Genomic DNA, 16,996 nt, shown 5'->3' with positions numbered 1-16,996 from the left:
ATTATTTTTTTTAAATATATTTTATTGATTTTATACAGAGAGGAAGGGAGAGAGATAGAGAGTTAGAAACATCGATGAGAGAGCGTCATCGATCAGCTGCCTCTTGCACACCCCCTACTGGGGGTATGCCCGCAACAAAGTATATGCCCTTGACCGGAATTGAACCCGGGACCCTTCAGTCCCCAAGCCGACGCTCTATCCATTGATCGGCTCTTTTGTTTTTTTTTTTTTTTTTTTTTTTTTTTTAGTATTTTCACATTTTTATTATAAATATATCTCAGATATATTCTCTCAGATATACACCAAACTCTTCATGGGACTGTTTCAGAGGAGCCACATTCTGGGGCACCCACTTTTTAATTTGTATAATTCTATATTCTTTCATTTTTTTTTTTTTTTTTTATTATTTTTTTTTTAAATCAATCTTTATTGTTCATATTATTACAAAGGTTCCTCATTTCTTCCTCCCTCCACCAGGTTCCCACCCCACCCTCTGCCCCCTCCCCATCCCCCATTGTCCTCATCCATAGGTGCACAGTTTATGTTCAGTCTCTTCCTCCCTCCCTTTCCCCGATAGTAAATCCCTTTTCAGATAGTAAATCTGTTACTTAGCATTTTCTCATATCAATAATACCTCCACATGCCCAATGATACACTTCACACAAAAGACATTTTCAAATAGGTCAACCAGCCTCATCCAGGCCCCACCCAAGGCACTCACAGATCAACACCCCAGCGCTATACTAACTCAACACATCCAGATCTAAGCCTTCATCACTTGATTCAGCAGACCCTCAAGTTCCCGCAAAAGTTTCCAGCCATGTCTGAGAGGCAGCCTTGGGCAGGTACAGGCGAGGAGCAAGCTGTTTCGGGCCTGGCTGCTCCGGGCCTGGCCTCTGTTGCTCTGGTTCGTTCCACAACCAGCTGCTCCGGGTCTGCTGCTCTGGTTCGTTCCACAACTGCCGCTCCCGACCTAGTTGCTCTGGACTTGGCTGTTGCTGCTACAGGCCTGGCCGCACCCGACCCGGCTGCTCTGGGACCGGTTGCTCCGGTCCCGGCCGCTCCGGGCCTGGCCGCTCCCAGCCTGTCAGCCGCTGCTCCGGGCCTGGCTGCTCCCAGCGTGGCAGCCACTGCTCCTGGCCTGGCCGCACCAGACCCAGCTGCTCCGGGCCTGGCCGCTCCCAGCCTGGCAGCTGCTGCTCCGGGCCTGGCCGCTCCCAGCCTGGCAGCCGCTGCTCCTGGCCTGGCCGCACCAGACCCGGCTGCTCCGGGCCTGGCCGCTCCCAGCCTGGCAGCCGCTGCTCCTGGCCTGGCTGCACCAGACCCGGCTGCTCCGGGCCTGGCCGCTCCCAGCCTGGCAGCTGCTGCTCCGGGCCTGGCCGCTCCCAGCCTGGCAGCAGCTGCTCCTGGCCTGGCCGCACCAGACCCGGCTGCTCCGGGCCTGGCCGCTCCCAGCCTGGCAGCTGCTGCTCCGGGCCTGGCCGCACCAGACCCGGCTGCTCCGGGCCTGGCCGCTCCCAGCCTGGCAGTCGCTGCTCCGGGCCTGGCCGCACCAGACCCGGCTGCTCCGGGCCTGACCGCTCCCAGCCTGGCAGCCGCTGCTCCGGGCCTGGCCGCTCCCAGCCTGGCAGCCGCTGCTCCTGGCCTGGCCGCACCAGACCCGGCTACTCCGGGCCTGGCCGCTCCCAGCCTGGCAGCCGCTTCTCCAGGCCTGGCCGCTCCCAGCCTGGCAGCCACTGCTCCGGGCCTGGCCGCACCAGACCCGGCTGCTCCGGGCCTGGCCGCTCCCAGCCTGGCAGCCGCTGCTCCGGGCCTGGCCGCTCCCAGCCTGGCAGCCACTGCTCCTGGCCTGGCCGCACCAGACCCGGCTGCTCCGGGCCTGGCCGCTCCCAGCCTGGCAGCTGCTGCTCCGGACCTGGCCGCTCCCAGCCTGGCAGCCGCTGCTCCTGGCCTGGCCGCACCAGACCCGGCTGCTCCAGGCCTGGGGCTCTTTTGTTTTTAATGTCTGTTTTTTAAACACATTTTTATTGATTTCAGAGAGGAAGGAAGAGGGAGAGAGAGAGACATCAATGATGAGAGAGAATCATTGATTAGCTGCCTCCTGCACATCCCCCACGGGACTGAGCCCACAACGGGGCATGTGTCCTGACGAGGAATCGAACTGTGACCTCCTGTGGGGTTCATAGGTCTCCACTGAACCACTGAGCCATGCCCGCAGGGCCAAAAAACAAAATTCTTAATTACCTTTGGGGTTCACAAACCCAGGAAATAGGCTGGTGGCCGAGCAGGAATCCATTTCCTGTAGCTAGAGAGATAGGGTCCCTCCAACCTCCTGACGAGGCAGAAGGTCTTGGGAGGCACAGTGACCTGGAAGCATACCAGACCAGGTGCATCCCGCCTGTGGAGTGGGAAGGACCAGAGACCCTGCCTCTCGCGTTTTGGAGAAGTTAATAAATTAATACAGACAAAGCAAACAAGGTGCATGGCACACACTAAATAATTTTTAATTAGAAACCCAATTAAAAAATGTCATTATTGCCGAAACCGGTTTGGCTCAGCGGTAGAGCTTGGGGCACAGGAGGAAACATCAACATGCCGTCACATTTTTTAAAAGCCACAAAAAAGCCCTGGCCAGTTTGGCTCAGTGGATAGAGCATCGGCCTGCGGACTCAAGGGTCCCGGGTTCGATTCCAGTCAAGGGCATGTATCTTGGTTGCAGGCACATCCCCAGTAGGAGGTGTGCAGGAGGCAGCTTGTCAATGATTCTCTCTCATCGATGTTTCTAACTCTCTATCCCTCTCCCTTTCTTTCTATAAAAAGTCAATAAAATATATCAAACAACCCAAGGGAAGGAGACTCACAGGGAAGGGTCGGCACCACAGCCACAACAAAGCCAGGGAGCCAAGAGTGAGGACCGTGGCCTCAGGCTGCCTGGGTTTTCATTCTTGGCTTTACCCCTTGCTAGCAAGTCAACTAACTTCCCTAACCCTCAGTTTCTCTATCCATAAAATGGGGAGCATGAGAGAGAGGACTGCTCTGAGGCTTAAATGGACCAACACGGGAAACATTTGGCATGGTGCCTGGTTCAAAATAACCATTCATTACTCACTTTTCCTAGGAAGCAGGATATATGATACAAGATCCAACATGTGCGAAAGGATGAAAAGAGACTATTAAGTCTTCCCCCCTCCTGGGGCCCCACCCAGCCATCTGTTCCTCTCTGCAGCTGCAACCACTGCCACGGGTTCCTTGGGTACTCTGCCAGATATTCTATTTGCTTACAGATATATAGGCATCTAGACATGTAGTACCAAGCTTTTCTTTCACAGAAATTGTAGCATATGATTTTCACTTGTATCTTTTCCTTTTTTTTTTTTTTTTACTTAGGGAACAGCTTGGAAATTCTATTTCTTTTATTATTATCATTTTTACTAGAGGTCTGGTGCATGAAATTTATGCACTTAGGGAGGGGGCCCTCTTACAGTCCAGGAGCCCTTGGGGGCTGTCCAACTGATGGCTTAGGCCCGCTGGGGGTGGGAGAAGTGGGCCTAAGCTGTCAGTTAGACATCCTTAGCCCTGCTGCGGAGGTGGGAGGGGCTCCCGCCATCACCACTGCACTGGCCAGACCTGAGCCTGGCTTCTGGCTAAGCAGCACTCCCCCTGTGGGAGGGCATTGACCACCAGGGGGCAGCTCCTGCATTGAGTATCTGCCCCCTGATGATCAGTGTGCATCATAGCGATGGGTCGTTCAGCAGTAGGTTGACTTGCATATTAGCCTTTTATTTTATTTTTAAAAATATATTTTATTGATTTTTTACAGAGAGGAAGGGAGAGGGATAGAGAGCTAGAAACATCAATGAGAGAGAAACATCGATCAGCTGCCTCCTGCACACTCCCTACTGGGGATGTGTTCGATTCTGGTCATGCCATTGACCAGAATCGAACCTGGGACCTTTTAGTCCGCAGACTGACACTCTACCCACTGAGCCAAACCGGTTAGGGCTAGACTTTTATTTTACAGGATTATTAAAGGGGCTAAGGGTGAGTGGAGTGGGATTGGCTGATGGCTGTAAAGGGGATAGGGGTCTGCCTAGCCTGTCTGGCAGCACAGAATATGACTGTCCTCGGGACAAGAAAGGACAAGAAAGGACGTGGGTGAAAGGAGAGAAGGAATGTGAGCAAAGCCCCATGGCAGCAGACAACTGCCCTCCCGGCCAGCTCTCCTTTCTGTACTTTCCCAGGAAAGCAGGGTCCTGTGCCTTTAACTGTGTACAACATGTGCTGCACGTAGCGGGAGTAACATCTGGGCAGCAGCCACCCCTGGTTAAAGAGACAGGACCTCTTTTCGGGTGAAGCTTGGACTGGGTTCAAGTTCTAGCAATTTGATGAAGGGAGCAAAGAAATGGAACACAGTGTATGGAGGGCAGGCTTGTCAGGGTGAATCCTTTCTCCAGGGGAGGCCAGCAGCCTTCAAATGGTCCCCCCTCCTCCTTATGTGCAACGATTCTGGGGTCTTGGGCCATGGGACCCCACTGCCCAAGGTTTTTTTTTGTTTTGTTTTGTTTTGTTTTTCTGTCCACAGAACATCACCATTGAGGTTCTTCTAGGGCCCCAGCCAACGGGAAGTTAGAGCCGGGTTTTGAAGCTGCCACCCTTCCTATGGTCCCATATCAGCAGTGTGACTTCAAGCAGATCACGTCACTTTATTTTTTTTATTTTTATTTTTAAATATGTTTTTATTTATTTCTTACTGAGAGGAAGGGAGAGAGATAGAGAGTTAGAAACATCGATGAGAGAGAAACATCTGTAAGCTGGCTCCTGCACACTCCCCACTGGGGATGTGCCAGCAACCAAGATACATGCCCTTGACCGGAATCGAACCTGGGACCCTTGAGTCCGCAGGCCGATGCTCTATCCACTGAGCCAAACCAGTCAGGGCAGATCATGTCACTTTATTATTTTTTGTTTTTCATAATTTTTTAAAAATATATTTTATTGATTTTTCACAGAGAGGAAGAGAGGGATAGAGAGAATCATTGATCAGCTGCCTCTTGCACACCCCCTACTGGGGATGTGCCTGCAACCAAGGTACATGCCCTTGACCAGAATCGAACCCGGGACCTTTCAGTCCACAGGCTGACGCTCTATCCACTGAGCCAAACCAGTCCCGGCAGATCACGTCACTTTAAATGGGTTCCTCGTTTCCCCAATGGGGGCAATGCTGCCTGACGTGAAGGGCTGCTGTGCACATGGAATGAAACGGAGCTTTGAAAATGAACCCAGCTGACATAAGCTCATTCTCTTCCTCTCTGCTCATCCTTCCATTTTCTCCTCCGAGGCTCTGGAATTCCAGTCTGCTTCTCCTGAGTTCAAAAACATCCGGTGCATTCCGGCGCCAGGTCCTATCCCAGCTGCAGACGCTCCCTGCCCTGGTCCCCGCTGGGCGGACAGGAGGAGCCCTGGACGGCACCCACGCCTCTGCCCTTCCCTTGCCTGGTGCCCTGGGCTTGCTGCTGGGTCCCTCCGGCCTCACTCCTGCCATCTGTGCAAAGAGCAAATCTCCTTACTGTGAGGTGACCGAGCGGGTTCCCAGAGATTGTACTTAACCTCTAAAATCATATGTGCTGCCTGGCCGGTTTGGCTCAATGGATAGAGCGTCGGCCTGCGAACTCAAGGGTCCCAGGTTCCATTCCTGTCGAGGGCGTGTACCTTGGTTGCGGGCACATCCCCAGTAGGGGGTGTGCAGGAGGCAGCTGATCCGTTGTTTCTCTCTCATCGATGTTTCTAACTCTCTATCCCTCTTCCCTTCCTCTCTGTAAAAAATCAATAATATATATATATTTTAAAATCAATAAAATATATATTAAAAAATAAAAATAAAATAAAATCACATGTGCTGCCCGGCCGGAGTGGCTCGGCGGTTGAGTGCCAACCTGTGAACCAGGAGGCTGAAACACAAACTGCTGTACTTTTCTCCGCCGCTGTGTCCCACTCTCTGTCTGTCTGTCGCCCAAGTCTCCTTGGCCTGGCTCACCGGCCGGTCTCCCGCCGCCTCCAGGGACAGAGAGGGAACTCAAAGGGTTTCCTGCTTTGGGGGCTAATGATCAGCAGCCGGGAGGGTCTGGGCCGGGGTGTGGACGCCTTTGAACACGGCGTCCGGCCCACCCCACGCCCCAGGGTTCAGGGAAGGACTCATGAGATCCCAGGAGCTGAGTCCCGCTGAGGGCTTATCAGGGCCTGTTCCGGGCGCGGCAGGTCCCTGTGCTGTTAACCCTGCCAGACCCGGCAGAACCCCACCCCGGGCTCACCGTCCCCATGCCCTCCAGCCTGGGCGCGGCATCGGGGGCACAGAAATCATTGCATCACCCGCTCCCCCTCTCTCCCAGGCCGGACAGGGGCCCCTGAGACGGGAGGGAGGAGGGCAGGCGGCGGGAGGACCCGGGAGCCGCGCAGACAGGCCCCAGGGAGCCTCCCCAGCCCAGAGGCTTCAGTTCTGGCTCGTCTGCAGGGAAACCTCCTCCCCAGCCCTCCTCCCCGCCTGCCCAGCCCCGGAGGGCGCCGGAGCGGAGGGGGCGGCGCGCTCCGCCCCGGGGCGGGCCCCGTGCGTGGCAGCGCCCCGCCGCCGCCGCGTCCCGAAGTTTCCAGCCGCTCGCTCCGGGCTCACGGACCGACATCCCCCGGACCCCGACCCCGGCGATGCGGCCGCTGCTGCTCCTGGCCCCGCTGGGCTGGCTGCTCCTGGCCAGAGCGAAGGCGGACACCAAGCCGGAGGGTGAGCGCCCGGCCCGGGGCGGGCAGGGGAGCCGGGGCCGGAGGGAGGCTGGGGACTGATCTGGGGGGCTGAGGGCTGATCTGGGGGGCTGGGGGCTGATCTGGGGGGGCTGCTTCGGTGAGGACCGGTACCCACAGGAGGCCTGGGCTGGCGGGGTGGGGAGGGGGTGTCCGGGTTCTGGCTGCTTGTCCGCTGGTTCGCGGGCGACTTGGGAAAATCACTTCCCGTCTCGGGTTGGTTGGTCCCCACATCTGGGAGGGAAGTCCGGTCCGTCCGGCACCGGAGAGACAAATAACGGCGTTCCTAATGACAACGGCTCCTATTGATGGGGCACTTACTTCAGGCCCCGCGTCTGTTAAGCCTGATGGCAGCCCTCAGCTGTGCATCCTTCCCCTATCCCCATTTTCCAGCTGGGCAAACTGAGGCACCAGAGTGGATTCACTTGCCCAGAGGTTAGGCAGCTTGTGGGCTTGGGAGCCAAGATTAGCACCCAGTGGCGTCCTGTTCCAGAGCCCGGCTGGCCAGGAGATCAGGGGGATGAGCGGCCACCTGGAGAGGTGGCTGGGGTGGGGGTGTGGGTGGGGATGGGGGTGTGGGTGGGGTGTGTGGAGGGGTGGGTCCCACTGCAGAGCTGCTGGCACTTCCAGCTGCATTCTTCAAGGTCTGCCCTGCGCCTGCGGTGTGTGTGTGTGTGTGTGTGTGTGTGTGTGTGTCTTCCTCTCCCCACTGTGCACATGGGGGCACAGGCCCCATAGGTGCCATGACTGTCCAGGCGCTGCCGGCCCTGGAGTGGCTGCTCCCAGGTTCCCTGGACTCCGTGTCTAGTGTTCCTTCCACATCCCAAGGCAGAGGGGGTGTTGGCGTGGGCCCCGCTATCCTGAGTGGGTGCCCCTCTCCCCTGCCTTCCCTGGGCCTCCTCCGGGGCTGCCTGCTGGGCATCGGAGAGCCGCCAGGAGGGCATAGGGAGATTGTGGCCATCCCACGGAGGCAGATCTGAACTGGCCACCCCTCCCGTGAACCTCTGTTCCCCGGGCCCACCCTCCTGGGGAACCTGGGAGCTGGAGGGGGTGGGGTGGTAGGTTAGCAGACCCGTGGACCGGTTCTGGAGTGTTCCTTTGAGCCCCGGCACGTGTCTCTGGTGAAGTCGGTTGTCTGATCGCCATGAGGCCTGGTGTCCTGGCCTGTAAAACGGGGGCTACACGACCTCCCTCCCAGAGCTCTTCCAGGGATCCCATGGATGAGCGGACTGAGAGTTCAGCTCGATGCCTGGCCCATAAAGCCTTCTCTGGCCCATGCTGCCAGCTTTCCTGGAGTATACCAGCCGGGCAGTAAGACAGGTCAAAAAATCCAGTGAGTGGGGAAAAAAATCCAGCGAGGGAGGTGCTGAGCACAGGGCTGGGCTGGTGGTGTGTGCAAAGGGCCTGTGGCCAGGGTTCTCTCTCTGGCTGGGAGCTACAAACTCTGGGCCTCTGCTGGCAGTTCCTCTGCTTCTGTTTTTCTGTTTTTTGTCGTTGTTATTGTTAATCCTCAGCTGAGGATATTTTTCCATTGATTTTTAGAGTGGAAGGGAGGGGGAGAGACAGAGAGAAACATCGATGTGAGAGAGACACATCAATTGGTTGCCTCCTATATGCTCCCCAATCAGGGCCAGGGATTGAGCCTGCAAAACTGAGGTAGGTCCCCTTGACCAGAATCGAACCTAGGACTCTTCAGTCCTCCGGCCGATGCTCTATCCACTGAGACAAACCGGCCAGGGTCTCTGCTTCTGTTTTTGTAACTTCCTCCACCTGAGACCATCTCATGAGAGAAACGTAGCCCCCTCCGAGGAAGGGAGGGGAGTCAGGGAGGGACCAAATCAGTGGCAAGGCTTCCGGTGCCCTGTACTCCAGCAGGGGATGGGAGGGGCAGAGCAGACACCCGGCCCCCACAGCAGGGTGTCGCTGAGACAACCCAGCGACCTCATAGGTCATAACCGTTCACTGATGGAGAAGGGACAGCAGGGCCCGGGCATGGGGCTGTTGTCAAACTGCTCTCAAGTTGAGGCTCTGTGCATCTCTTGCTCCATTCAGACCCTTTTGGGAACTAAGGAATTATCAGCCCCATTTTGCAGATGGGAAGACTGAGGCTCTGGAAGGTTTATAAACTTCTGGTCTGAGGTTGCCACAGCTGGTTGAAAGTAAGGTCACTGAGTGGAGAGCCTGAGGGAGGAAACAACCCTGTCCCAGGCGAGCCCCAAGACCAGTGTTGGGGGCAGAAAAAGACCTTCCACAAAGAAGCATCCAAAGCAGCTCCACTGCCCTTGCTGGTTTGTTTGGCTCAGTGGATAAAGATCAGCCTGCAGACTGAAGGGTCTCAGGTTCGATTCTGGCCAAGGGCACATGCCCGGGTTGTGGGCTCTATCCCCAGTAGGGGGCATGCAGAAGGCAGCCGATCAATGATTCTCTCTCATCATTGCTGTTTCTATCTCTCTATTCCTCTCCCTTCCTCTTTGAAATCAATAAAAAAAAAAAAATTTTTTTAAAGCACCTAAACAAGCAAATTTTCGTAGAGTTGAGGAGAGTGCAGACCCCCTCCCTCCCCGCCATGGCCCTTTCTCCCTTTTGCAGAGCTTCTGGCTTCCTCCCAAGCTCCTGCCTGTCCCTGCAGGCCGTGACGTGAGAGGGAAGGGCCCAGGAGACCCTGGGTTTGGGCGGGGGTCCTGCCTGCACTGTGCAGGGGCCAGAAACAGTCCCCGGGTCAGGCAGGCCTGGCTGGATGTGTACGGTCAGGAGCAGACCTGCGGCTGCTAGACTCTCCATCTCCTGCCCCTCTGCCTGACCCTGTCACATCAGCCCCGCGTGAGCTGGGGGAGAAGCTTCATGCGTCCCCACCGCCCCTGAGAGCAGACGACGGGGGTGTCCTGACAAGCCTGAGACCAGACCACACGCCTGGGCTGGCACTGCGGGGACAGGGGACATAGGCCAGGGCCCAGCTTCTCTGAGGGCCCGGAGAGGGGTCTGCACGCCCCACCCCGGCTCAGCCTCTCAGGAGGGGCTCCGCTCCGCCCCGGGCCCCCGGAACCTGCCCTCACCCCTCCCAGGGAGCTTCCCGGCACAAGGCTGCATGGAGCCCCGTGGCCAGGCGGCCATCAGCTCCCTTAACCCACGTGGGAGTGTCCGGAGGAGGGTGCGTGTCTGTGGTTATTACTCTCATTTAACCCGAGTGGGAGGGTCCGGAGGAGGGAGCACGTTGGCGGTGATCACTCTCATTTTGCCGACGGGGACACAGGCACGTAGAGGCGGAGGCAGCTCGCCGCTATCTGCCTGCCACTCCTCTCCTCTGTCCTGCTTATCTCGCTGGCCTGGATCCTGGGCCATGCTTCTGGGAAACCAGGTTGGACTTTGGGCAGCAGGTCGGCAGGACCCAGAGCTGGGTGTCAGGCTTCATGTGGGCCCAGGCCCCAGCTCCTGTCACATGGTGAGCCTTTTTCTTTTTTTTCTTTTTTTTAAGTTAATTCATTTTATTATTATTATTTTTAAAAATATATATTTTATTGATTTCTTACAGAGAGGAAGAGAGAGGGACAGAGAGCCAGAAACATCGATGAGAGAGAGACATGGATCAGCTGCCTCCTGTATACCCCCCACTGGGGATGTGCCCGCAACCAAGGTACATGCCCTTGACCGGAATCAAACCCAGGACCTCTGAGTCCGAAGGCCAACGCTCTATCCACTGAGACAAACCGGTTTTGGCTATTATTATTATTATTATTTATTATTATTATTATTATTATTTTTAATCCTCACTTGAGGATATTTTTTCCATTTGTTTTTAAAGAGAAGGAGAGAGAGAGGGAAAGACAGAGAAATATCCACGTGTGAGAAACGATGGGTTGCCTTCTGCAGGCGCCCTGACCAGGGCCCAGGCTGGGGAGGAGCCTGAGACCAGGTGCTTGCCCTGGACTGGAATGGAACCCGGGACCCTTCTGTCCACAGGCCGACACTCTACCCACTGAGCCATACTGGCCAGGGCGCGTGGTGAGTCTTTTCCCGACTCCCCGCAGGCGGGGTCAGAGCTCCGGGTACCCGCTTGGGCAGGGTCACCCTGGGGCTTTCAGTTTCCCAGCACCGGCCCCGCCCACCTGCTTTCGGTCTGTGCTCCCCGCTGTAGGGGGAGGGGATTTAGATTGTGCAAAGGTTCAGCACAGCGTCTGGGAGCCGAAAGTGTTCTGTAGAGGTTAGAGGTCATTGCTATGGTGATTTGGAAGCAGAAACCCCCAAAAGGAGTCTGAAACCTAGCACCCCTGCCCCCCTCGCTGCCTGGCTTCAGGAGCCGGGATCTAATGGGGAATCCAGAGTCTCACACACGCTGGCTTTTTCCATCGTGAAATGTGACACTTCCCGTCCCCAGGAGCCCCTGTGGACAACAAGGCCTCAGACAGGAGGCCTCAGAGCTGGCTGTGCTGCCTGGACTCACCGGGGCAGGGGCTCAGCCCTGGTGGGAGTTAGGGGGACGGACCCCTTCCCCAAGGGTGAGAGGCGCCCCTCTGCCCTGGACCCCAAGGTCAGGGAGTGAGGCCTCCCCCTCCACACCTGCCTATTGCACTCACCCGCCCCTCCTGCCCAGGTCCCTGCGCCCACCCGGTGGGTCCCTGCCAGTCCCTGCCCGGCTGCCTGGCGCCAGCCCCCTGCCCGGGGCCAGCCCCCTGCCCCTCCGCTCAGCGGCTCTGCCAGCTCGGCCAGCCTGGGCGGGCCCCTTTGTTCTTCTGTTTTTGTAATCCTCACCTGAGGACATGTTTTTTTTTATTTATTTTATTGATTTATTTTTAAAAATTAATTTATTTTGGGGTATTTTTTTTCATTAAGGTATTATATGTGTACATATCTTACCATTGCCCCTCCCTCCCATACATCCCCTCCCTCCCCAGAGTTTTTCGTCCATTGGTTATGCTTATATGCATGCATACAAGTCCTTCGTATTGATTTATTTTAAAATATATTTTTATTGATTTCAGAGAGGAAGGGAGGGAGAGATAAAAACATCACCGATGAGAGAGAATCATTGATTGGTTGCCTCCTGCACGACCCCAACTGGGATTAAGCCTGCAATCTGGGCATGTGCCCCGACTGGGAATGGAACGGTGACCTCCTGGTTCAGAGAGAGAAAGAGAGAGAGAGAGAGAGAGAGGGAGGGAGGGAGGGAGGGAGAGAGAGAGAAAGAGAGAGAGAGAGAGAGAGAGAGAGAGAGAGAGAGAGAGAGAGAGACCAATAGTTTGTCTCTCATCTGGGGATTGAACTATAACCTAGGTCTGCGCCTGTTGGGGAGTGGAGCCTGAGACCTTTCGGTGAATGGGAGGATGGTCAGCCACATGAGACACACCCTGTAATTCTTTGAGCCCGGGGTCCTCCTGACTTCCTAGGATGGGATTGGGGTGCCTCACCCGCCTTTGCTGGCCTGGTCACACCGCTTAGGGTGTGTCTGTTCACCCAGAACAGTGTCAAGTCCCCGATCCCAGGGGAGAAAGGGCCACCCGGTGGAACCAGGATGAGTGTTGCAAAGAGAAGCCCTGCCTCGGAGGGAGGAGAGAGGCCAGGGAAAATCTGGGAAGGCTTCGTGGAGGTGGCAGGGAAGAGGCATCACTGTCCCTGGCCCTGGGACCGGGAGGAAGGTGAGGGAAAGGGCAGAGAGGGGGCCCTGCAGGAGGGACGTGCCCAGCCAGGTGTGACTTCTGGTTGGGGGAGGGCCCACTGGCTGCTGGCGGGGATGCGTGTGTCCTCGGACCGATCAGCAAGGGCCTGGAGTGCCAGAGCGAGGCGTCTGCTGCTCATGCATCGTCACCCGTGACAGTTCTTAGCCTGTGCCAGCCTCCCAACAGGACTGCACAGGCCGGATCCTCTGGAGTCAGTCCAGAGGCCCTGAGAAGAAGGCATGATTATTCATCCCTATTCTTTTTTATTTTTTAATTTTTTTTAATTTTATATATTTTATTGATTTTTGTACAGAGTGGAAGGGAGAGAGATAGAGAGCTGGAAACATCAATGAGAGAGAGTCATCGATCAGCTGCCTCTTGCACACCCCCTACTGGGGATATGCCCACAACCAAGGTACATGCCCTTGACCGGAATCGAACCTGGGGCCCTTCAGTTCCCAAGCCGACGCTCTATCCATTGAGCCAAACCGGTCCTGGCCATCCCTATTCTTTTTATTATTATTATTATTATTATTGTTGCAAATCATTTTTTTAAATTTATTTTTATTTTAAAAATATATTTTACTGATTTTTCACAGAGAGGAAGGGAGAGGGATAGAGAGTTAGAAACATCGATGAGAGAGAAACATTGATCAGCTGCCTGCTGCACACCCGCCACCAGAGATGGGCCCGCAACCAAGGCACATGCCCTTGAGCGGAATTGAACCTGGGACCCCTCAGTCCGCAGGCCGATTCTCTATCCACTGAGCCAAACCGGTCTCAGCTATTAATCCCTATTCTACAAGGGAGAACCTGAAGGCAGAAAGGTCAGGGACTCGCCCAAGGTCTCGTAGCTGGGAAGGAGCAGAGCTGGGATTCTGGACCAGAGCCCTCACTACTCCTCAGAGGATTCAGCCTCCAAGTGTGGGTCCGGGAGGGGCTTCCCCAGGGCTCCCAGAGATGCTTTCTGGGGAGTCCTTTCCCATGGGCTCCATTGTAGAGGGGAAGCTGCACTACTGAGCCTGGGAGAGGCCCATTGCTAAAGAGGTAATACAGCCCTGGCCAGTGTGTTCAGTGGTTAGAGCATCCGCCACCCAAAGACCAAAAGTTCCCGGTGAAGGGCACATACCTGGGTTGCAGGTTCAATCCCAGCTCCAGGTGAGCTCACGGGGGAGGCCACCAATCCATGTGTCTCTCGCACATCGATGTTTCTGTCTCCCCCCTCCCTTCCAGTCTCTCTGAACATCCATGGGGAAAATATCCTCAGGTGAGGATTTAACCAACAAACACAAAAAGGTAACACAGCTGCTCTGGTCAACGGCCAGGATTTCAAGTTGGTGTCCTCCATGCCTCGCTGACTCTCATTGGTTATGCTGTTGGGAGAATTCAAGGAGGAGTGAGACTCGGCTAGAAAGTCTGTAGGGGTTGATTAGCAATGTCTGCTCTGGGTGCGGTGTGGATGGTGGTGCTGCCTCTGGGCTGATGTCCCTTGTGGGCCGGAGAGGTCCTCCCAGAATTCAGCATCTGGAGTGAATCCTTCCCTCCGCCCCATGGCTGGCCCAGAGCCCCTAACGCCAGAGAGGCCAAAACCGGTTTGGCTCAGTGGATAGAGCATCGGCCTGTGAACTGAAGGGTCCCAGGTTCGATTCCGGTCAAGGGCATGTACCTTGGCTGCAGGCACATCCCCGGTGGGGGGGTGCAGGAGGCAGCTGGTCGATGTCTCTCTCTCATCAATGTTTCTAGCTCTCTATCCCTCTCCCTTCCTCTCTGTAAAAAAATCAATTAAAAAATAAATAAATAAATAAATAAATAAATAAAGCCAGAAAGGCCCAGTCCCACAGTGCAAGATGCAGACACCTCTGCTCGGGACACTTCCTGTCGTGCTGGTCAGTGACGGGTGAAGGGAGCCCTGTAGGAGAGGCCGGAGACCCAGGTGACAGACATCCCAGCTCTATCACTAACCAGCTGGGTGACCTTGGGCACAGCACACCCCTTCCTACCTGGGCCTTGGGCTCTTGTCTCTAATGGAAATGGGGACACAGCCTGTGGGATTTGACAAGAACAGTGACCTGCCCCTACCTGACCCCTGCCCTCATCCTCCATCCCGTTCACCCCACCCTTCTCTGTCCCCAGACAACCTCTTAGTTCTCACGGTGGCCACGAAGGAGACCGAGGGGTTCCGACGCTTCAAGCGCTCAGCCCAGTTCTTCAATTACAAGATCCAGGTACGGGGGCTCCCCAGGTGGGGCAGAGATACCCGAGGAACGGAGGGGGGAGTCCAGGAGCTGGGTGTCCACCTTCCCCAACCGACGTGGAGCCACAGGAGGAATTTCTGGAAGCCTGAACGTTGGAAGTGAGTTAGGAAAAGCAAGAGGGAGAAAGACAGAAGCAAAACCCACGAGGGGCTGGAGATGGAGAGTGTGGGGAGAGTGAGACGGAGAGGTGTGTGGGGGTGCTCAGTGTAGTGTGCGTGGGCTCTCGGGGGGGTGCAGGGGAGTGGCTAGGTTAGCGGGCATTGGCATTGGCATTTCACAGCTCCCTCGGGTGGTTTGGGGATGCCCACAGTCTGGAGACCTTACTGTGCAAACACGCCTCTGAAGAAACACGGGCTGTGGCCAGTCCATGGAGTCATAGGGGTGTGTCCTCTGTGTCTGGCCCCTGGGGCTGAGTCCACAGGGAGGCATGTCTCCATTTAGCTGAGCGTGCTGAGTGCCTCCTTGTGTCGGGCACAATGGTAGGCACCAGGGATGATGGACAGCACAAGCCACGTCTCTGCCTATCCCACTGGCAATCGAGCGGCATTAAGCCAGAAAGGAAGCGTGTCCGCTCACAGGAATGAGATTTGAAGTAGGTTTATTGCTTCAGGCACAGCTGGATCTGGGGTTCAAGTACAGTAAAGTCTTTGTCTTCAGGCCCTGCTTGTTTTCATTTGCAGACATAAACTCCCTACTGGTGGCAAGATGACCACCGGCTTCTCAACCTCAGCGGAAAAGGCAGTCTTTCCTTAATTGTAATATTACAGTCCCAGGGAAGACTCTGATAGGCTCTTCTTGGTCACATGCTCACACCGTGGCTATGGGAGAAGGCGGGATGGGACGCAGACTGGTCACACATGGTTGCTTGGCCATCTTTAATGGGCCTTTCTCCGCAGGCACTGGGCCTGGGGGAGGACTGGCCTGGAGAGAAGGCAACGTCGGCGGGCGGAGGGCTGAAGGTCCGGCTGCTGAAGAAAGCTCTGGAGAAGCATGCGGACAAGGAGAACCTGGTCATTCTCTTCACAGACAGGTCAGTGGCCAGGGGCTACCTGGACGGGTCCCTCGGCAGGGAGATAGAGGAAGATTTTTTTTTATTAAAAATTTAAAAAATCTATATATTTATTGATTTCAGAGAGGAAGGGAAAGGGAGAGAGATAGAAACATCAATGATGAGAGAGATTCAGTTGCCTCTTGCACGCCCCACACTGGGGATCGATCCTGCAACTCGGGCACATGCCCTCACCAGTAATCAAACTGTGACCTCCTGGTTCTTAGGTCAATGCTCAACCTCTGAGCCACATCAGCCGGGCTAGGGGAATATATATATATATATATTTTAAAATATATTTTATTGATTTTTTACAGAGAGGAAGGGAGAGGAATAGGGAGTTAGAAACATCAATGAGAGAGAAACATCAACCAGCTGCCTCCTGCACACCCCCCACCGGGGATGTGCCCACAACCAATATACATGCCCTTGACTGGGAATCGAACCTGGGACCTTTGAGTCTTCAGGCCGACTCTCTATCCACTGAGCCAAACCGGCTTTGGCTAGAGGAATATTTTAAATTGAGGTTCTCCCAGGACATCTGAAATGGGAGATTGCTCTAGCTAAGCTTGTCTAAGTCTCAGGGGGTCTGTGTATCCCAGGAGAGACTCCCGATCTTGGTGTAAAGATGGGTGGGGACCTGCCCGGGGGTGACAAGCCGCGCTCTGAGTGGGAGAGGGGCATGGGTTATGGGGACCATCTCTCTGTCCTGGGTGGGGGTGGAAACATAGCGGGCAGGGCCAGGGCAGATCCGGTCCCTAGCCTGGGAGCAGGGGGTTGTAGAAGCCTCGATGCAGGTCCTGGGCCCTCTCCTCAACGCCCGCTCACCTCTGCCCGTCTTCTCCTGGCTCCGCTGCAGCTACGACGTGGTGTTCGCCTCGGGGCCCCGGGAGCTCCTGAAGAAGTTCCGGCAGGCCCGGAGCCAGGTGGTCTTCTCGGCAGAGGAGCTCATCTACCCCGACCGCAGGCTGGAGGCCAAGTACCCGGCGGTGGCCGACGGCAAGAGGTTCCTGGGCTCCGGAGGTGAGGGGCTGTGGCGGGGCTGGGCAGGCTCAGAGGAATCCGCCGCGGCCTCCGCGAGGTCCCTCGCTTGCTACGTGTCCACAGGATGTCCCTCATGTCCCAGCCACAGGCTCTCCTGAGTAGAATTCCTGATTCTTTATTTTTTAATTTTTATTATATTTAAAAAATATTTTTATTGATTTTAGGGAGGAAGGGAGAGGGAGAGAGAGAAACATCAGTGATGAGAATCA

General features: G+C 55.6%; 2 protein-coding genes across 2 annotated transcripts in view; one reads left to right on the top strand and one right to left on the bottom strand.

Annotated features, from left to right (window-relative positions):
- Window positions 1–16,996, bottom strand: part of KIAA2013 — a 175,877-nt gene that overhangs the window by 132,654 nt on the left and 26,227 nt on the right. The gene's annotated exons all lie outside the window — the stretch shown is intronic.
- PLOD1 (procollagen-lysine,2-oxoglutarate 5-dioxygenase 1) overlaps window positions 6,587–16,996 on the top strand; it is a 29,823-nt gene continuing 19,413 nt past the window's right edge. The window contains exons 1-4 of the mRNA XM_084875328.1: window positions 6,587–6,772; window positions 14,574–14,665; window positions 15,592–15,725; window positions 16,603–16,766. Of these exons, the coding sequence (XP_084731454.1) occupies window positions 6,697–6,772; window positions 14,574–14,665; window positions 15,592–15,725; window positions 16,603–16,766 (466 nt within the window). The 5' untranslated portion in view covers window positions 6,587–6,696. The remainder of the gene's footprint in view (window positions 6,773–14,573; window positions 14,666–15,591; window positions 15,726–16,602; window positions 16,767–16,996) is intronic.

The sequence above is a fragment of the Pipistrellus hanaki genome, assembly GCF_964339955.1.
Source record: "Pipistrellus hanaki genome assembly, chromosome: 2".
In the NCBI taxonomy this organism is placed as follows: domain Eukaryota; kingdom Metazoa; phylum Chordata; class Mammalia; order Chiroptera; family Vespertilionidae; genus Pipistrellus; species Pipistrellus hanaki.
This window is presented reverse-complemented; position numbering and strand designations above follow the sequence as displayed.